At 46.5% G+C, this 21,636-nt stretch overlaps 1 protein-coding gene across 4 annotated transcripts in view; it reads right to left on the minus strand.

Annotated features, from left to right (window-relative positions):
* Ikbkb (inhibitor of nuclear factor kappa B kinase subunit beta) overlaps positions 1–21,636 on the minus strand; it is a 50,772-nt gene that overhangs the window by 17,151 nt on the left and 11,985 nt on the right. For 2 of the 4 annotated variants that reach the window (XM_076913903.1, XM_076913904.1), the window contains exons 4-11: positions 21,297–21,581; positions 20,853–20,970; positions 18,132–18,201; positions 9,891–9,979; positions 8,820–8,909; positions 6,321–6,445; positions 2,717–2,824; positions 512–641 (exon numbers count right to left, since the gene is read on the minus strand). In XM_076913903.1, the coding sequence (XP_076770018.1) occupies positions 512–641; positions 2,717–2,824; positions 6,321–6,445; positions 8,820–8,909; positions 9,891–9,979; positions 18,132–18,201; positions 20,853–20,970; positions 21,297–21,581 (1,015 nt within the window). The remainder of the gene's footprint in view (positions 1–511; positions 642–2,716; positions 2,825–6,320; positions 6,446–8,819; positions 8,910–9,890; positions 9,980–18,131; positions 18,202–20,852; positions 20,971–21,296; positions 21,582–21,636) is intronic. The other 2 variants (XM_034520294.3, XM_034520295.2) reach the window with 1 other exon arrangement.

Below are 21,636 nucleotides of genomic sequence, written 5' to 3' on the forward strand. Positions count from 1 at the left end.
GTCCACAGCAGCAAAACCCTAACTAAGACACATGCATACTAGGAGAGGGGAGCACACGTGTACGCCACACCACATGTGTGGAGATCAGAGGACAGCTGGAAGGACTTGGTTCTCTTTTCCATCATGTAGGTTGTAGGGTTGGACTCGTGTTGTCAGGCTTGGCCACAAGTATCTTTACCTGATGAGCCATCTCACTATTCCAGAAAACAAAATCCTTTACAAAAGCCTCATGGATTTGACAAGACCTTCTGCTACACTCCCACCCGCTACCCCATTCTTGCTGGTGAAGGGCTAGTTCGAGTCCCGTTTTTCCTCATCAGCAAGATGTCAAAACATGTCAGTCAGCTCAGTTTTCCTGTCTTCTTTTTAGCCCAAAGAGTCAGAGGAGCCTGAATTTCTTCACAAGGCCAAGTGGCCTATGACCTGCTATGTCTCTCTTCCTTGGAAAGACTGCTGTGTCCCACTGGGGACCACAGCTCCTGCCTCAGGGCTGCCTCAGCTCTGCTCTCACCTTCAAGTTCAAGATGTCATCTAAGGCTCTGAAGCAGCCATTGGGACCATGCTGGGGGTCCGTGCCCCTTTGCCGAGGGTTCCAGGTGAGCATCAGCTGCAGCCACTTCTCCAGACGCTCAGCCAGGACACTAGGGGAAAAAGGTAAGAGAGGCCTGAGCCATGCTGCCTTAGTGTGGAAATTCCAGAGCACAGCCTTGGCTGATAGCTCAGCTTGAGTGAGGTGCTTGCTGTGCACACAGGAGAACCTAAGTTCCACCCCCAAGACCACATAAGAAATGCTTCTATCAGACAAGTGGATCCTTGAGGAGTCAGCCAGCTCAGCCTACTTGTGGAATTCCAAACCACTGAGAGACTCTGCCTCGAAGAAGAGAAGGTGGACAATGCCTGAAGAGCGAGAGCCATCTCCCAGCGCACGCACACACCTGCACGCACTCACATACACATCCCGGAGCGCATACAAACATATATCTTAAAGAAAGCACAGGCTTGAGTGTGTCTCAATATGACATGCATGGTGGCAACCAAATTATTGAAAAGGAAAATGAGTGAACTGAGAGAAGACAACTTAACAGTTTAGGATCGTCTCCTCTCCTTTCCGGCAGGCTCGCCCCAGTAAACCTTAAAGTGACTCTGAAGCTTTGACAACGCATTTAAGAGCTGGGTGGAGTGCTTGCCTGACTCTGGGGTTTCCTGATCAGCACCATGTCTCTGTGTGTACACATGCGTAAAGACACATCCGAAGAAAATAGGAAAAATTCAGCCAAGATTTAATTCTTTGTGTAAATAAAGCAAATACATTTCATTAATCTCATTAGAATATAAGTTTAATAGTTGTATGTCTTAATATAATATTTGTCTTTAATAAAATTTAACATTTGTTTTTAAAAACTATATATACCAAGGAATTTTATAAAAATTTCTTTATGATTTATTATCAGTAGATATTTGATTTATATACTTTATGTATATAAACACCTGGGGTATTATAAACATTTCTTGGGCACAAAGGGATCCCAGCAGCTGGCTGGCCTGAAATTCACTCTGTAGACCAGGCTGTCCTCAAACTCACAGAAATCCACCTGCCTCTGCCTTCCCAGTGCTGGGATTAAAGGCGTGCATCCACATGCCTGACATGCATGATGCTGGAGGAGCTGAGAGTTCTACATCTCATTCCAAAGGGAATGAGAAGACAGGCTTCCAGGCAGCTAGTTGGGTCTCAAAGCCTACCCAGACAGTAATGCACCTCCTCCAACAAGGCCACACCCACTCCAACAAGGCCACATCCACTCCAACAAGGCCACACTCACTCCAACAAGGTCACACCTCCTAATAGTACCCCTCCCTGGGACAAACATGTTCAAACCACCACACAGTGTTTATCATAGCAATAGAAAAGCAACAGAAAATAAACTCAAACAAGATCAATAAGGACAAAAAGACAAATTATTCTGTGAATTTAGGAAAGAGATAGTTTAGAGATGCGAATGAAGCTTACTAGCAGAGCACTTGCTTAGCATGCACAAAGCCAGGGATTCCAGCAGGAGGCGGTTGTGCATGACTTTAATCCCAGCGTGTTAGGAGCAGAGGCAGGTGGATCTCCAAGTTCTAGGGCAGCCTGGTCTACAGAGTGAGTTCCAGGACAGCCGGCCACACAGAGAAAGCCTATCTTAAAAAATCAAATCATAAGTAAAATGAAAACAACAACAACAACAAAAACTAAGCCAGGGACTTCATTTCCATCATAGCAAAAGCCAACCAACCAACCGCCCACCCATCCACCTGGCCAACCAACTACCCAAGCAAGCAAGCAAGCAACCAAACAAACAAACAAATAAACAATTTTTAAAAGCGATCTCTAGGGAGATGAGATATGGGAATCCATCCTATGTCTAATGTTGAGATGGATTGGTCAAGTTCTCAATCACAGGATGGTATTCTGATATCCATTCAAAAGTTACCTGAGGGCCTGGGGATGGCTCAGTGGTTAAGAGTATTTATTAGGTTTGGTCCCCAGCATCCACAGGGCAGTTCACAATCATCTCTAACTCCAGTTCCAAGGGATCTGACTACTCTTCTGGCTTCCACAGGCACCAGACACTCAAACATATAACATTAAAATAAAAAAGTATCAGCTGTTACCTCAAACCTGTATTTCTAAGCAGAGAAGAAAAATATCTGTAAGACTGATGCCCCATGGCCTTACCTGTTGAGATTATTGGGGAAGGGTAAAGAACTCGAAAACTTCACTGCCCCATTCAAGTCTTCACTAACAACAATGTCCACTTCGCTCTTCTGCCGGACTTTGGAGTGCCTGTAGGTGTCATTTTAAGATGTTCTTTGTCACTTAGTGGCACGTACCTGGTTTACACAGGTAACATCACTTCACAACTGTCTCCTTTTTTAAAGCAATGGTCCTTATGCTGCTAGGGTGCTTCTCCAAGAGTCTGTGGGTGGTCTGCACTGCGGTCAGCGGCTTCGCTCAGTGGCGGTGAGTCCACTGCATGCGTGGAGCCCTGCTTCAGTCCACAGCATCTAAACAGAATGTGCTCAGGGATGCCAAATGAGATCTTGCAGGATAACCCTGAGCAAAGTCACTCATGGCCTCTCGTCCTAAGTTCTCCGGGAGGCTCTGTTGACCTCTAGGTGGACAACTTAACAGAGACAGCCTATGTCTGAATAGTGCTTCATGGGTGACAAAGTCCTCTTGACTGTTTCTCTAATTTCCTCTGAGTTACCAGGGACAAGCTATCATTTAAAAACAATCATTTTCAATCACATTTATGTGTGTGTAGGAGGACTTACGCCTCCCGTGGGCTGCTGATGCAGGTGCCAGGGAGCAAACCCAGGTCCTCTGGATAAGCAGCATGTGCCCCTAACTGCTGAGCCAGCTCCCCAGCGCAGCTCTCATGTTTGAATAGAGGATAATTTGGGGGTTCTGAAGCTTGGTCATTGTGTATAAATCACATTTATTTGAAATGTAAAATAAGCACACATGTACTTCACTTCATTTTAAAACGACATTTGTGTTGTGTCTGTGTGTGCACATATGCATTTATGCACATGTATGCACATGCATGCACACGCTTGCCACATGGCATGCATCTCAGAGGACAGCTTAAGGGAACTGGTTTTCTCCTTCCACCACTGGGGCTCCAGAAACAGAACTCAGGTTGTCAAGCTTGGGGACAAGTGCCTTTACCCTTTTAGCTAGCTAGCAGGCCCATACTTCCCTTTACAAGTATAAGTGAGCTTTTACATTTTCTAACACAGAGGTATTCTTAAAGAATTTAAAGTGGTGTTGGAAGGGGAAGAATTAAATCCAAGTGGTTTCCAACCTTCTTGGTAATGAGGACAACTTAAGTTTGAATAATGCTTCATGAATGACCAAGTACTTTCTCTGCCAGAGTTCCTTTGGTTTCAGGGGTGACCCCGTGTGGTGAAATTATTTTTAGTCTAAGTACACGTTGTCCAATGTTAGACACACTACAGAGGGCCAGAATGAAGGGCTCAAAATTTGGTATAATTTCTAGTGTCTAAAAGTCCAAATACATCCTTCCCTGAAAAAGGATTCATTCAAATTAAAAACAGAATGCTCTACCCTTAAACAATTACAGCTGGCAAACAGAGAGTGTTCTATCAGGTCAGACAGGAAGTATGGAAGGTGCTGTCTGCATGGCAAAGGCTGCTGGCATCCAGCTCGGGGAGGAACTGACGGAGGAGGTCAGGGTCTCTGTGGCTTCTAACTTACACATGACGGTTCTTCTACAGAACACAGTCTGCTAGCAGGAAACTATCAATAGCTGCATTAAGCAACACATGTTTTGCTTGACTGTATGTGTTGTCATTTGAGTGATAAAAATGTCACCAAACATTAAAGCCCAGGAGGTCTTCTTATAACTAGTCCACAGAACGATTCCTACGAGGCTCCAGTGAACTTGGCTTCTACGCAGCCAAGTAAGGGTGGTTTTAGGGGAAAGATCTCACAGACAACAGACAAGCTGTGGAGATGCCAGGCCATTAAGGGTGTTTTCAGTTCTATACAGACTGAAGTTATTTTGTTATAAGCAACATTTGTGAAACTTTCCTCCGTTCTAGAGACGGAGCTCATCAACTTGGAAAAGCTGACATTTGAACTGAAGACAAAACAACCAATCCCTTGGTTAACTAAAATCAGTATATTACAAACAATTTAAAGCTAGTTTATTTTCTGGTTACATTATAATGTGTGACTATGATCCAATTCTCCCATATCTCAGAAACCATGGGCTTGAAAGACCAAAGCCTGGTGGGTAAACAGTTATTGTAGGACAGTGGGCTTTCCAGAGAACATTCTCTGCCTCTGCACTGCCTGCATGTGGGTTTAACTGTGGAAGTGGCCTCTGCTGCTACTACCCAAACCTTTCTTCTAGAACTTATTTCAAAGGCTTCATTTCTCACTAGAAATATCTTCATGGGGATGTGGCTCAGTTGGTCAAGCGTTTGCCTTAGCATGCAAGAAAGTCCTGGGTTCCATCCCCAGCACTGAATAAAACTGGGTGTGATAGCGCATGTCTATAATTCCAGCTTCTGGGAGCCAGAGACAGGAGGGCCAGAAGTTATGGTCATCTTCTACCATATGGTTTTTCTTGGAGTGAATACTTGTCTTTTTTTTTTTTTTAAATGAAGACATCACTGTTGAGAATGGCATAGGGAAAAGGTCAGATTGGCACACTCCTGCAGAAGCATGTTTTTGTACAAACTTTTCTGGCAGGTGGCATGAGATACATCAAAGCCTTTAAAGTGTGTGTGCTCTTTAAAAGTCTCTTAATTCTATTCATACAAATGTATAAATAACTAGACAAACAGCTATGTCTGAACAACAGCTTTACAAGGATGCTATTTGTGGTGTTATTTTAAGAAGCACAATTATAAACCACTCAGTCTTCTGGCCATGAACTACACCACAGTGATTGAGTAGAACACCAGAGACGTCCCAAAGCCCAGGAAGACCTGCAGCATGTTCAGTGTGAGCAGAAATGCAGGTTATATCAAAGGGCATATAAGGAGCCCATCTTCCTAAGAAGATGAACAGAAATGATGTTTGGTGATTGTTTCCAGATCATCTGGTTATAGCTGATTATTTTCTAAGTAAGAAAATATTTTTAATTTTAGTATATATGCTACCAAATTCTGGACTTTTCATTGTTTCTGTATCTTCCAAAATATTAGAGAATTAATCTGGGGGCAAACTGCACAGCATTTTAGACTCCAGGCAAAGAATGTCTCTGTGTGTGTGTGTGTGTGTGTGTGTGTGTGTGTGTGTGTGTGTGTGTGTAAAGAGTGTCTGTGTGTGTGTGTGCGTGCGTGTGTGTGCATGTGTGTGCATGTGTGTGTGTGTGTGTAAAGAGTGTCTGTGTGTGTGTGTGTGCGCGCACGTGTGTGTTTGTGTGTGTGTGTGTGTGAAATAAATTGCTCTGAAGGAAATTCTGGTGTCAAATACTTTCAAGGCCCATACAGAACAGTGCTCAGTTATGACACCACTAGTGCACAGAAAGGATGTCACCAAACAGACAAACCTGCTGGGACAGGGATAAGCACCCACAAAGCACCCAAATCAGTGGTTGTCATGTGCCTTTGGCGAGAGAGTCCAGGTGGTATGGAAACTTTCTTGAGGCAATCTTTTACACTATATTTACTTATTCTTTTGAAGCTTAAAACATGTGAACTTACTACCAGGGGCTCACTGTCCCATGGAGATGTCCCTCCAGGCCAGGGCTCACTGTCCCCTGGAGATGGCCCTCCGTCCCTCCAGGCCCAGGCCCACTCACCACTGCACAGGTTGCCAGTTGGGGAGGAAGGGCCGGAAGCCAGTGATGCACTCGAAGGCCAGGGTGCCAAAGCTCCAGTAGTCAACAGTCACGGTGTACTTCTGCTGCTCCAGAAGCTCTGGAGCCTGAAACACACAGGTGGGTGCCTATACTGTCCTCTCTCTGGATGGAAGAGCCACCAGCTCATGGAGTCAGCCCCTGCCATCGTCGCCTGCGCACAGTATGCCCACTCAAATGTGAGGAGATGAACCTGAGCAGGCTCAGTTGCGGGTAACTAAGATTTTCTGTACTTCATATTTACAATGAGACTATGCTAATGAGAGGCGATGCCTGGAGAACTGAGGAGACAGGCTCCTGAGGGGTCATGTCAATTATGCATTTCATAGTTATTTAATTTTTCTACCATTTAAGAATGAGGTGGTATTTCAGGGACTTATTGAAGATAGCACGCAGTACCCAGTCCAGAGGTATTGTATAGATGGAGAGATACGCTATGCCCAGCAGACAAAACGTCAGTTTGTACACACCAAACATACAGTACATATACTGAACCACGCAACCCTGAATCAAGTAACACAGAACCATACAACGAGATGGGAGACTTACAGTCGTCATTCATAGGATCAGAATGGCCGAGCTTTCCTAGCGGTCCAAGCATGAATGTTGACAGTGTGTGCAGAAAGGGTGCGTTATAGTTTCCCCTCCCCCAACACTGACAGCTTGAAGCCTCTCCTCTCTACAGAGACTGGTCCTACGAAGATTTGCTAAACCTAAACCAATCTCCTTGACCCCACCTCCTTGTTCAGCCATGGAAATAACCTTGCCTCTCTGTTACATCGCTATGAGCTTCAGAGGTGCTGTTGGTTCTCCATCAGAGAGCTCAGCCGGCCCAACCCCAGCACTCCAGCCTGTCAGTCAGCCATTCCTTCATTCCCTTGCCATCTCTAGTCAGGTCAAGTCCCTGGAGCCAGACGAGGACTTGCCAATGATGGTCAGAGCATGGGTCCACCTCACTTAATGACTGCTGAGCTACTGAGGACCTCAGGGTACGTAGCAGGATGTATGTAATTACACCATATAGATATAGGGCCTGAATGATGTCACTGCAGTCACCTTTGGGAAAGCTGCATCCATACAGTAGAAGAGAAACAGGGATCCGAGTACTCTAGTTGGTAGGCTAGACGGAAAACAGCGGAACTCAGGAAAACATCATTTCTTCTTAGGAAGTAGGCTGTTTAAGTTCTTTTAGCCCTGAGACCTTTGACCTGTTTTCATTTATTGAACTGTAGATTCTACTGTTCAGTCACAATCTGATGGCCGTTATTACCAAGAATCAAGCTACTATTAAGTCTTCCTTAGAGTCTCTGTTATCTACTCCCACCCCTGATTTTTTTTTTTTTAAGACAGGATCTCTCTGTGTAGCCCAGGCTAGCTCCAAGCTTGTTCTTTTCTTGCCTCTGCTATCCAAACACTTGGGTTGTAGGTGACTGCTGAGATGACAGGTGTGCAAGACAGTGTCCCAGCCTGGTAAGCACGTCTTGAACTTAGTCATTCTCTACCTCTCTACTCTCCTTGAGCAGCTGTGCAGGTGCCCAGTCCAACAACCTTCTTATCACTGGTCTCCGGTTTGATAGAGTTCCTCTCCACATCACTATTCAAAGCCAGCTTCCCCAGTGTGAGGCCTTTCAGTGTTATTCCAGAGTGTTTATAACACAGTTTAAAACCTTTAAAGCCAGTTTTAAAAAAAATGATAATAATCTGTCTGTTCTTTCTCCCCAGTTTCACCTCCAGATGCTCTATTTTCTGAGTCCAAGCCACCCTACTGCATCTTCCAATGCACTATGCTTTTGCCTGCATCTCCTCTCCCCTCCACTCACAGCTGTCTCCCACTTTAGCCCTTCACTTTTAGGTCGAGACTTAGCTAGGTGCTCCTTGTACACATTCTTAGACCCTGTGTGCTTTTTTAAAAAATCAGTGGCACCCAAGACAACGGTGGTTTCTGAAGTATCTGTGCGTCATGGTAACAAACACCTGTTTTGTTTTACTCAGATGCTAAGCTCTTGATGAGCAGAAAGTGTTTATCTCGCTTCCTGTTGTATTACCAGCTCTGAGTACAATCTCTGGCACACAATATTCCTGATGAATGAGTGGTCAGATAATACCCCATTATTCAGACCCCATAACACACAGCAGGGAAATCACAACCCCACCTCTTCCCCCTTGGCTCCTGAGACCCTCCAAGAAACTCGGCCTCTATAGATGATCAGATAAGACCCTGTGGCAGAGAGGTTCCAGGATCTTCCTAAAGGCACACAGCCACAGCCTTCCTCACATCAGGGCAGAGACTAAGTCTTTCTAGAGGGCACAAAACACTCATGAGAAAACCATCAATTCTAAATATCGAGGGAGCCAGCAAGACTGAGACACAGGTAGGAAGGACAGACAGACCCACAAACATCAGCGAGATGGAGAAGCAAACACTCGAGCCCCATTTCTTACCAGGTATTGCAGGGTCCCCACAAATGAAGTGCACAGACTGCCCTGATCCAGCTCCTTGGCATATCCTAGATCAATAATTTTGTGTATTAACTGGAAAAGAAAAGGGAAGGGATGGGTGGGGAAAAGAAATCTGAAGGCTGTAAGAAGGCAGTCTCCTTTTACAATAAATAGTTCAGGCAGTTTGCCATCAGAGCAAAGACATTCCTGAATTCCCAAAGGATACTAAACATCTTAGAGACACTGCATTCACAGGAGAACGCCCTCAGCAGGGTAGATTTGGGGCACTATAAAAATGTTGGGCAGATTTTTTTTCGGTCTGCCACCAATCAATTAAGAACCTACATATCACCCCTCAGGGTCACTAAGCCTGGATTTGTAATGTGAGAGACCAGGAAATATCCAGAATTACTGGAAGAATGATTGTTCCATGGGCCTGCCACAGTCATGGGCTGGGCTGGAAATCGTGAGGGGGCTGACACCCAGCTCAACAAAGCTGGGGCAGACTACAGCATCTAAGCCCATGGGGACACTATGATCACACTTGAGCAGGGCAGCCATTGAGAAGAAGGACCACAAATAGCTTGTGTGTGATGGTAAGCTGGACCATGTCCGAGACGGGCCGATGTCGGCTCTGCCTGTCTCTTCTCAGCCATATCTACAGCCCATGTCAGCTCACTTTGGCTCACCAAAAGATGAGGCTCACAAATCAAATGGAAAAAAGTCTATTTCCAAGAAGTGTTAGATTGAGGGTGGACATGGAGTAACAAACATTACTTCCCTTATCAGATGCCTATGACTTAGGCAATTAACAATGTACTACATTCAGCTGGAGAAAATAAAACCTCCAATGTGATACAACTAAGCTTGCCTCAGTCTGCTAGCAAGAACAGTTTGCACTGGTGTTTCAAGAAAAACAAAAGAAAGAAATTTTTAAAAAGTTCTTAAGAGAATGAGAGTGCCTCAGGGGAATACAGCATCAAGCGATTTGCAAAGCGCATCCCTTCCCTGTACCAGAGCAGCCCGTGTGGCCCTCGAGATGCCGAGATGCCGAGCCCCGGTAAGGCCACTCACTCTTTTCTCTCCTTGCTGCAGAACGATGTTTTCTGGCTTCAGATCTCGATGGATGATTCTGTTTTCGTGAAGGTACCTGAGTGCCGATGCTGAGGAAGAACAAGGGGGAGTGATGTTTTATCATGTCTAGGAAATGCTTTTTTGTTTTAGGATTGACTATCCCGTAAGACACAATACGGCGTGGCGTGTCTTGTCTTGACACATTTTCTGGCTTTTGAGCAGCCTGTGGCTGACACTGTTCATGATGAATGAAGGGGACCAGGACAAGAGAGCAGCCTCTGACTGTGAGATTCTGACACACCCACTGACGATGCAGCTCAGCTAATACAGCGCTCAGCTGGCACGCATGAAGAGCTAAAGTATCACTTAACGACAAGCCGAGGCGGTGTCTGGAGGCGGCTGGGAGGCAGAGACAGGGAGATCAGCAGTTTAAAGTCATCCTCTAGAGAGACCAAGGCCAGCCTACGATAAACAGCCTATGTTAGCAGAGGGGGAGGGGACACGGGAAGTGGCACAAAACTGTTTTGAAAACTCATAGTGAAAGAAACCATAAAGTTCAAAGGCAAAGGGAGTTAGCAAAGAATATCTGCAGTGTATACTCCACAGCAAGCAACAATATCTGCGGTGTATACTCCACAGCAAGCAACAATATCTGCGGTGTATACTCCACAGCAAGCAAGAAGATCTGCGGTTTATACTCCACAGCAAGCAAGAATATCTGTGGTGTATACTCCACAGCAAGCAAGAATATCTGTGGTGTATACTCCACAGCAAGCAACAATATCTGTGGTGTATACTCCACAGCAAGCAACAATATCTGTGGTGTATACTCCACAGCAAGCAAGAAGATCTGCGGTTTATACTCCACAGCAAGCAACAATATCTGCAGTGTGTACTCCACAGCAAGCAACAATATCTGCAGTGTATACTCCACAGCAAGCAACAATATCTGCAGTGTGTACTCCACAGCAAGCAACAATATCTGCAGTGTATACTCCACAGCAAGCAACAATATCTGCGGTGTATACTCCACAGCAAGCAACAATATCTGCGGTATATACTCCACAGCAAGCAAGAATATCTGCAGTGTATACTCCACAGCAAGCAAGAAGATCTGCGGTGTATACTCCACAGCAAGCAAGAATATCTGCGGTGTATACTCCACAGCAAGCAACAATATCTGCAGTATATACTCCACAGCAAGCACAGCTCTTAAAAACCAGCAAAAGGGGGATGGAAAGTAAATAAATTAAGTTTTAATAAAAAAGAAAAAATGAAATTAAAATATTTGTAACTATTGCAAAACAAATCAGCATAAAGCAAAGATCCAGGTGTAATAGCACAGGCTGGTAACTCCAGCTACTCAGGAGCCTGAGACAAACACACAGCTAGCCTGGGCAACTTGGTGGGACTGTTTCAAGATCAAAAGTAAAAAGAAAGGTTGTGATGTAGCTCAGGTAAAGCACCTGCCTACAAGAATGAATACCCAGTATGGGGACAAACAAAAGGAAGGTGAAGGAAAGATAACTCTGTCTCAAAAATGGAATATGAATGGCAAGCAAGGTAGTGAACAGCTGCTCATGCTGACATCAAAGACTGAAGCAACAAGGGTTCCGCCACACTGCTGGGGGGAGCACGAGTGTGTTCTTTCTTTCTATCTATCTATCTATCTATCTATCTATCTATCTATCTATCTATCTGGCTTTTACTGCAGTTTCTGCCTCTGAAAAACTAGCTTACAAAATTGAAAACATCGATGCTTAGCAGAGCTGAGTTCAATCTTTCTTCACATCACAAAGGGGAAGGGAATTAGGAAAGTGGCTCATGGCAGAATGCTTGCCTGCTATGAGCAAGAACCTGAGTTTAACCCCCAGGATCTTGAAAAGGGGAGAGGAAGAAAATCTGGATGTGGTAGTGCCTGTAATTCAGGACTCAGGAATTGCAGGGTGACCAGGAGTTCAAGGTAAGCATGGAGAATCTGCCTCAAAAGGTCTTTCTCCCAAAACAGCATAACACACATATACGGATATTGCACAACGTAGAGTAACAGCTAGAGAAATAAGCTGAAATTTAGTTATAATCAAGAAATACCTAGTTAAATTATGACAGATCCATATTATACTGGGCAATTCTTTAGAGTATGTGTGTAGTGTATGTGTTCACATAAATGATGTGCATGCACATGAAAGCCAAAGATGTCAGGATTCTTGTTGCTGTTTGTTTGTTTGTTGCTTTGTTTTTCAAGACAGAGTTTCTCCGTGTAACAAGCTCTGACTGTCCTGGACTCGCTTTGTAGAGCAGGCTGGCCTCGAACTCACAGAGATCTGCCTGCCTCTGCCTCCTAAGTGCTGGAATTAAAGGAATCAGACAGGTAGAATTCTAAGTGCTTTCTTGGACTGAGTAGGCCCTAGGTGGCTAAAATAGCAAGCATTCTGAGAGGCAAGGTTTGAGCGGCAAGGTCTTCAAACATCTTTTGAAACACAGGCCTTCAATGACCTGTAAGCAGCCTGACTGTACAATGAGCTGGAGGCAGTCTGATTGTGCATTTTGCAAACATTCCCTTAGGAACAGTGTCAGGAAGCCGATCAACACTCTTACTCTCAAAAGAACCTAAACTGGTTTAAACTAGATGAGACATGCAATGTTGGGACAAAAAAACTGCTGTGTCTGGAAGTTTATTAAAAAGTTCTAAACCCTTGGATGTAGTGATAGAGTATACCCATAAAAACTGAAAATCACAACACATCAAAGTTTAACTTCTCATGCTCTAGTTAGAGAAACGAGCTGGAACACCCGTTTTTAGACAACACTATTGGGTTTAGCAGGCATTAGTTCCTGGGTTTCGTCCGCAGCACTGGAACAGCTCTCTGGACTACACCTTGGCCTACTGTAGCATGGATTCTGCAGAGACCCGGGTGCAGTACCTGTAGCAGGCAGAGAGCATCACTGTAATTGTCAGGGTGGTGCCCAGGTCTACACCTAGGATCTCCCTGGGTTTACAGGAAGGATGCGACCTGGATTCCAAACCATGTTTTTCAGATGGTAAACGACAAGTCAAGAAACAGGTAAGAGCAGCCAGGCTTCGGTAAAGAGGAGAGTTTTAGAAGGGGCTTGCCTATGAAACCCCGTTGCTCAGTTTGAGTGCTGAGAGGGGCTAAGCTCTTTTAAGGGTGCTTCTAAGGGCTATGTTGCGCTGGGAAGAAATGGAAAGACAAACGAACCAGAAAATTTGGGGGGTCAGAAATCAGAAGAACAAGAAAAGGCAAAAACAAACACACAGGGGCTGGGGTTGCATCTTAGCGCCTGGGTGAAGACAAGGAGCAGAAGGAAGAAAGAGAGGGAGGCGAAGCAGAAGGATGCAGAAAGCTAACCAATGGGTGGACCAGTATGAGAATGTCTGTGTTATTAATTAAAATGGTGAGCCTGCCATGAGTTGCCAGCTTGCTGATGGACTTTTCAGGTAAGGCAAACTTAGTCTGGTTCAAGCTCTCTGGATTAAAATAGGTTTTATGACTAACAAACAGGGCAGAAGGAGGAAGACCAAACATTAAGATCAAAGTGCAGAATCATCCTTTTCTTTGCTCAGTGACCATGAAGAGCAGGATTCTGTGAGGGAAATCAAGAGTGACAAGCAAAACCTAAGGCTATCCCTGAAGGGTGGGAAAGCTGAGAGTCCCTGGTGTGATGTGGGAATAGCACCCAAGGGGGAGGGGGGGCAAGTACAGACCAAGCAGGGGAATGAATGGCTCTGGGGACCCTGTGCACTAGATCCTGGCTACTACACTTGGAGACATACGGATGAAGGGGTCTGGAGCAGACAGTGAGAAAAGTACCCTTCAGCCAGGCACAGTAATGCACGTCTGTAACCCCAGGACTCGGGAGCTGAGGTGAGGGGCTACTGTGAGTTTGAGGCCAGTCTGGGCTGCACAGTGAGTTCAGGCACAGCAGAAAGTGCCCTTCTGAAAATGGATTAGCAAAAGCCAGCATGGGGCCCTGACAAAGACTAGCTGTGACAATGTATTGTTGGAGGCAGTGGGGACAGGCAGGGTGAAAAGGCTCTGACCTGAAAGACATACTGGATTTGGCGGCCACTATTCTTATTTTTTTGGTTTGCCTGTTTTGAGACAGGCCCTCTGGTCCCTAGCTCAGGTTGGCATCAAACTTGCTCTGTGGCTGAAGATGATTTTAAATTCCAGATCCCTATCCCCCCACCCCCAGACTGGGACACGTGCCAACACACCAGTTTATGAGTTCCTGGGCATCACGCATACCAGGCAAGCATTCTACCGACTGAACTTCAGGGCAGCTCAATTTGGAGAGTGTTTTAATGTCCTTTAGTGTCCTCTCAGGCAGGCAGAGTAAGGAGGGTATGAAGTAGCAACAGGGAAAGATGAGCTTTACAGATTTTTTTTTTTTTTTTAATTTTGGGTATCTTGTGTGCATGTTCATATATGTACCAGGTGCATGTCTGGTGCTGATGATGGCCAGAAGGTTTTTAGAACCTCTTGGAACCTTGGAACCGGAGCTACACATGATTATGAGCCACCACATGAAATCTGAGATCCAATTCTGGATTCCTCCAAAGAGTAAAGTATTCTTAACTGCTGACCCCAAAGATGAGATTTAAACTTGACACTCATGTCTGGGTAGGCAGAAACATGGATATGACAAAAGGATCAAGTTTTTAAAATAAGAAGTCTAGGATTCAGTTTGGGAGTGACTTTAAGCCAGATCCACTCTGCAGATACAGATACAGAGTTCAGGCTAGAGAACAGACTCAGGGAAGATCCAGTCGATAAAGATGCTCAGGGAGCCAGGCAGGCAAGACCGGAGTAGAGTGAAGCAGAGCCCGCTGGTCCAGGTATGAGAAAGGAGAATGGGATGGGGTGGAGGAGGATGAAGAAAAAAAGAAGGCCATGTGGAAGATGGGGCGTGACCTGGGGCATATGCAATACATCTGTAGTCTGACATTCTGGGAGCCGAGGCAGGAGGATCATGAGGTCAGTGACAGACTGGGCTCACTGACCAAGGCTCTGTGGTAGGACAAAGAGGGCAGCCACCTGCCTGTTCACTTGGGAATTTGCTACTTCACTGGGAGGAAGAAAACACTTCAATGTTTTCTAAAGGACAATAAACAAGACTGCTTAGTGGAACTGTAACCCCCATAGGCCATTTCAGGGTCATAATAGCAGAAGTCTACATCTGTCCCAGGTTCTCCTGTCAGTAGAAGGCACAGATCTGACAGGCTTGCTCTGGCACAGGAGGCAGGCTTCATTTGCGTCTGCCTGTTCTCTGATGTACAAGTTACTGGAGCTGTGTTTGGCAACTTAAAACTCACTGCAAGAATCTGTATCTGGTACCATGATGATGCCCTGTGTGGGTGTCCTAAGAAATCAGGGCCCAGAGATGAGGGGCAAATAAATTTAACCCAAATGAGAAGGAAATGAATTGGGACCCTGTGGCCAAGAGTGTGGCTTGATAACTAAGTGACGTCAACCAGGCAGGGAGGAGCTGTGGTGACATCATGGATTAGGGTCGCACTCAGGACAAAATGTGCTCAGGACACAGAATGGTTGTGTTAGCTGAGCCGCTCCAAGTAAAGCTTTTGGGCTGACTTAGGAGACAGTTACAAAGGGAATAAATCTGATGGGCCTTGTACCAAACCAGAAATGGGGTGAGGTATGCAAGTAAAATGGAAATTTATCAGCAACTTCAAACAGAGTCAGAGGATAGGAATGCATCCCAGCAATGGCTGGGTTAGAAGTGGGTCTGGGGAAGATGGATCACTGTTTCCAGGAAGGGCGACTCCCACCTGTTGGGTTTGCTGGCTCCAACCTCATTCATAAATCACAGTAGGGACTCAGGGTTTTCAGGGTCCCGCTGGGGGGGAAGGAGAAAGGAGACTGCACCAGTTACTGTTTTTCCGTTTTAGGAGGAGCACCTTGCTAAGAGCTTCTGAAACATCCTGAAAGTTGAGTCCCATATTTCAGGTCACATGGCTAACCAGAGGAAGAACTGGTTCGTAAGAAGGGAGTATGAATACAGGGATGTCCAGTTAGAGGGAAAAGTGAGTACTTACATATATTAATTCCTCTTGGGACATACTGATCTTACAAGTGTCCACAGACAAGGTGACATGTGCTCCTCGGGATGCTAGAGAGGAAGCAGGGACGAGAGGCTGTGATTTTAAGAAGTCTGGCTCCACGGGAGAGCGTTTGCCCAGCATGTGTGAGGCCACGGGTCCCACCTGCACCACGTGGGAAGGACTGTTTATTTTTGCACCTTTGAGACAGGGTTCCCACTGTAGCCCAGGCTACCCTCAGATTCACAGCAATCTTCTTGCCTCTACTGTCCAAGTACTAGGGCCACTGGTGTGAGCTACCAGTTCCATTTAGAGACGTCTATTAGCTATGTGATAGACGTATAAGTAAGCTACTACGTAGAGGGAAAAATGTTTCAGAGAATAATATCAGAGAAAGATAACTGGAGGACGCTATAACCAAGAGGAAGCGAACGGTGCCCTTGGAGACAAGATAACAACCCACCCCCGAACTGCTAGCCTGCCTTCAACCCAATCCAACACGAGCAAATTAGCAATTTGGCTGCTGATTTTAAGAGATGCAATCAAGTAAACATCTAAGCAACATGGGTGGGTGAGAATGAGGCCTGGTACCACGAACAGAAGTGGAATTCTAGACCTGTGGGTTAGATCCTGCAGGTATACAGACAGAGCCCTTCTCACAGACACATACACAACACACGGGGGGGGGGTAGTCAGAGGCCAAGAGGTGGCTGCTCAGTCAACAAAGCCTGTATTAACATCACCTAGCCCTCCAGGGGACTTCATTCACAAGGAAGCGGTATGATGCAGGGAAAGGAGGATATTATACAATATAATGTACATGCCAGACTGCTTAGACCTCAGCCTTAAATACTTGGTTGCTTGACCCCAGTCCCCACCTCTTCCAACAGCCCTTTTGCCTCCCCTCTACCCAAAGAAGTGGCATAAGAGGCAGCAGCCACATGGGCTAAGTTTCTGGAAGGTGAGAGAACTTCGAGGTTAGAGAACACAGCGCATGCGTGGGGTAAACGCTAGTGACTGGAAAATCTAAGGGAAGGGCATATGATGTCATTGCGTTATTTCAAATGTTCTGCATTGGAAAAACAAAGTTTGAGTAAACAAATCATGTGTACAAGTTGAAAAGAACAAAGTGGGGGAGGGGTGAAAATGGAGTCATTCTCCAAAATGAGGAACATATATTCAAGGATAAAACTGAACTCTGACCCTTAGAGTCCAAGCTATCAGTTTGTACCACCAACCTTGGAAAACGACATCATCACCATCCATCATCTTCATCATCATCACTACCACCATCACCCCATACCATTCATCGTCATCATCCATCATGATCCATCCATCCATCCATCCATCCATCCATCCATCCATCCATCCATCATCTTCATCATCATCACTACCCCATACCATCCATCACCACCACCACCATCACCCCATACCATTCATCGTCATCATCCATCATGGTCTATCTATCTCTTCATCCATCCATCCATCCATCCATCCATCCATCTATCATCATCACCATCACCACCACCATCCCCGTCCCCATCAATTTTAAAGCCCCGAGCAAGCTCTGTGGCACTTTTAGTATTAGCTTCTCTAGGTGAGAGGCAGAGCTGAGCATCAGAGTCCCAGTTCTGTCTGCACTGGAGCTGCAGGATCTAGGAGACAGCACCTTCCCCTGCAGGCCCAGGGGGCTCTCCTCCCTGATGCCAGCCTTCTCAGGATGCCAAAAGCACCCGCAGCTAGGGACACTCATAGTTCTAGTGTATTAAACAGGAGTGGATTTTTCTATGCCTGTGATTGGCAAACAACTGCCAGTGTGGGGGTAGAAAACTTCACCACCCATGGGTGAAGCTGTCCAGATGACGAACTACTTCCCTGGCTGTTCCAGGAAGGTGGGACTGGAGCTCTATAATGGGAAAGGAAGTCTCTCCCTCCGAGCACAGTCATGCGTGACTTAGAAAGGAAGGAACTAGAGTCCACTACAGTTCTAACCAGCCTAGCTGGCCCCCTTAATGCACTAGGCTGTCTGTATACCTCACCACACCCTCTGTAGAGACCACAGGACACAAACAATTCCCTCTGTGCCCTACTGGGCTCTCAGGGAACTGCACATCTACCTGGAAGAAAGGGCGTGGCCTTGTTTCTAGGGCGGGACTTACCAATGTCACTCAGCAGGGTAAGGATGGCTCCTTCCCGAAGGCCACAGCAGTTCTCAAACTGGTTCAAGTACTGCAGGAAACATGAGAGATGTTGTCAGTGTGGAGCGTCACACAGCCCTGACAAGCCCACCAGTGTCTTCTGCCAGTCAGACAGATGAGTGCTGGTACAGCTCCAGGGCTCCAGGGGAGCTGGCTGGAGGCAACTGGAGCAGTCGTACTGGCAGGGATTGCTCCTGGGTCAGTGAGGCAGCAGCCTGTGGGCATCCATGGCGTCACCTCCCTGGCCCTGGCACCAAGTATTTGAGTCAGCCTCACCACAGCCTTACGTCTGGAGGACGAGCCAGGGTCAAATGTCAATAGCAATCAAGATTGCTCTTGAGACTCCTGCAAAAAGGACTGGTGCAGAAAGACTCACCAAAGCCACCTCTGGCCACTCTGCTAACTCGGTCTCCCTTTGGACAATTCACTAAGTAGAATGCGCACTTGCTACGTGCCTGGAAGAGGATTCTACCTGCTTCCCCAGCATCCGTGCCTTGAGTCCCACCGCTCCCTCTGAGGTGAAGAAGCTGAGACGGGGGAGCCATTATCAGTTGGCACACACAGCTGGGAGGCAGAGGTGTAATTAGTGAAGTGAACTTTGAACCCTTTGCGTTTCTGGCTCTTCAGCTTGTCCAGGGGCTCGACGTGCTGCTGTGTGTCAGCTGTGGTGATTAATACTCAAATCCACGAACATCCCAGAGCACCCGACGTCTGTACCATACAGTTGACTCTTACGGTTTTGGTCTGTTTGGGGATTTTGTATTGTTTTTAACAAGGTCTTGCCATACTTCCGCAGTTGATCTCAAATTTGAAGAATCTCCTTCCCTAACTCCCCCATTGCTGCACTACGGGTACAAGCTAAGCATGGCGGACTTAAGCCTTGAAATGAACTCTCATTCTGAAATTTACTATGCGCTGGTCAAGCCTATCTAAGACAGTGGCTCTAAATGACTGTCGTGACCCCTCTGGGGGGTGTTAATGACCTCTCACAGAGTCTGCCTAAAGCCACTAGTTTAGCTAACTAGCAAAATAATAGCAGTGAAAATAATCTTATGGTTGGGGGTCACGAAAACATGAGGAACGGTACCAAAGAGTCGTAGCATTAGAAAGGCTGAGGACCACTGTGCAAGAGATAATACAGATGTTGAACTTTTGAGAAAAGAAAAACACAGGCTACCTTATTTAGGGAAGAAAGGGAAGAAGCTCGCAGGCACTCTGGGCAACAAGACCCTCTCCCCAGTGCCAGAAGTGCCAGAAGTGACAGAGGTCCTTTATGCAGTCACATCCTGCCTCTCCCTAGATCACACTGAAGCTCATGCCAAGAGTCATGCTGAAATTTCCATCATCTTTTCCCCTGGCTTACGAGTTTTTTGCTGTCTAAAAGCGCAAGTGTATGACTCCCCTGCGTTTCCGAGCACCCTGTCACCTGGTTGCACCCACCCACTCCAGTCTGAAGTCCTTGCCTAAGACAGCACCGTTGCATTTCCTGTTAACCCACAGTTAGTAACTGGATGACCGCCAAAGATCGGAAACAGGAGAATCACTGGGTGGTCAAACTCTCCGCTTCTCTTCTGTTATCAACCTACTCATGGGGCACATCCTGTCCCCAACTACACTATGTCACTCTCAGGACACGCCCAACCCTACAGCAGCACAGTCACTCGTGGAAACTTTCTCTTTATAAAATGAGTCGAAAGTCCTGGGTGAAGGAAGAGCACGGCGCATGACGTAAGTCTGGGAAACTGAAGTGTTAAGAGAGGTGTGAAGGGGTGGCCAAGCCATGGGCTGTGGCTCTCTCAGAGCACAGAGCTGAATGGAGCTATCAGAAGAACAGATACAGAACAACCCACTTGGAGAGTTTAGTTTTCTCAAAACTGACATGACCCAGGTTCACAGACAGCAAGATGCCTGCACATGAGATTATCTGTGATCCAGGCTCTCTCTACTCTACAGCTGCACGCAGCTAGGGCTTTACCTACTTAGTGTCTCTGGGCCACAGCATCCACCCGCAGTGTAGGAACTCTCTCTGGGTGCCTATCTGTTGAAACCATAAATCAGACCCCCTATAAAAGCATAAGGAGCATCTATCTGGGTGGCACACAGAACTGCCCCTGTGACCAGGGAGAACGGCCGACACCCCCTGTCCAGTATGGGGTTAGAGCAGGGAAGATAGGACAGGAGAGGGAAAGGGAAAGCCCTGCAGGTGAGTCAGGAGGGTCTGAAACTGTAGCCCTGCTCTCTGATGACTAAGCTGGCTTCCTTCCTGCCCTCTGTGATTCTGTGAGGCACTGTAATGTCTGTGAAGAAAGTTTCTCCCCATTGGACAGTGGTGACGCCAAGCCCCAAAGCTTGCAGTGGCCCTGACATGCCAAAGGGAAAGAGTGAGACTCAGTCAGTTTCTTCCTGTGGCCCATGCCTGCTGGTAACTTTTCCTTGTCACGTTAGTGACCATGTGACACAACCCTTCTTCAGCTTTCTTGTGGGCACTTGTGACTCAGCCTTTTGATTTACACGTACAGAAATCACTCCAAAGAAGGCATAGAAGAGGGAGATTGAGTAGGTGAAGTCAGTCCACTGACTCTTTGAGCTTCTGGATGATGGTAAAAGTTCTCTCCCTTTCCCCCTCCCAGTGTTCCAGAGCGCCCCAAATGGACCTACGTCCCACAACCCCAGAAGACTCACTCTTCGGAGATCTCCTCCTTGGCAGTACTCCATGGCCAGCAGAGGCAAATCATTGGGTGCCAAGTTCTGCATCCCCTCTGGGACATCCCGGGCAGCCACCACATTGGGATGGTTCAGCCTAGAAAGAGGGGAAACCAATAAACATCTGCGCTTCAGCACAAATCCTTCCCTCTGATTCCATGTCTCAGCCAATCTCACCTTCCAATGAAGGCAAAAAATGACAAGGTATTCTTAGTAACTACACAGGAGATGATGGGGGTCCAGGAATGAGAAACTTACCTGGCACTCTAGTAAGTTAACAAAGATTTACCCAGCCTTCCTCAGCCCTCTGAACTCAAATACCCTACAAGTACATCATATCACACATCATTTAATTGTCCTTAAAGTGCCTTATTTCAATTTTTCAGTGTATGTAAGACTGCTTTAATACGTGGCAACAGGTACCTGATGCCATTTAAGGGAAAAGGTTGGCACAGGCATGCGTGTGGACATTCATCGAAGGAGACACTGCTCTTCCTCATTGTGTAAGACGTGAACAGAGAGGTCTGGAGAGATGATTCCACAAGTAAGACCTCTGGGCTCTTCCAGAGGTCCTGGGTTTGAGTCCCAACACTCATGTGGCAGAGTTCAACCATCTCTAAACTCCAGTTCCAGCAGATCCAGGCGCCCCTCCTGGCCTGCTCAGGCACCAGGCAGGCATGTGAGACACAGACACAGGTGCAGCCAAACCTAATTTTAAAAATGAGGGACGTGAGCAACGGGAGCATCTGCTTGACTTCTTCAA

This window comes from Arvicanthis niloticus, chromosome 16, assembly GCF_011762505.2.
Source record: "Arvicanthis niloticus isolate mArvNil1 chromosome 16, mArvNil1.pat.X, whole genome shotgun sequence".
NCBI lineage: Eukaryota > Metazoa > Chordata > Mammalia > Rodentia > Muridae > Arvicanthis > Arvicanthis niloticus.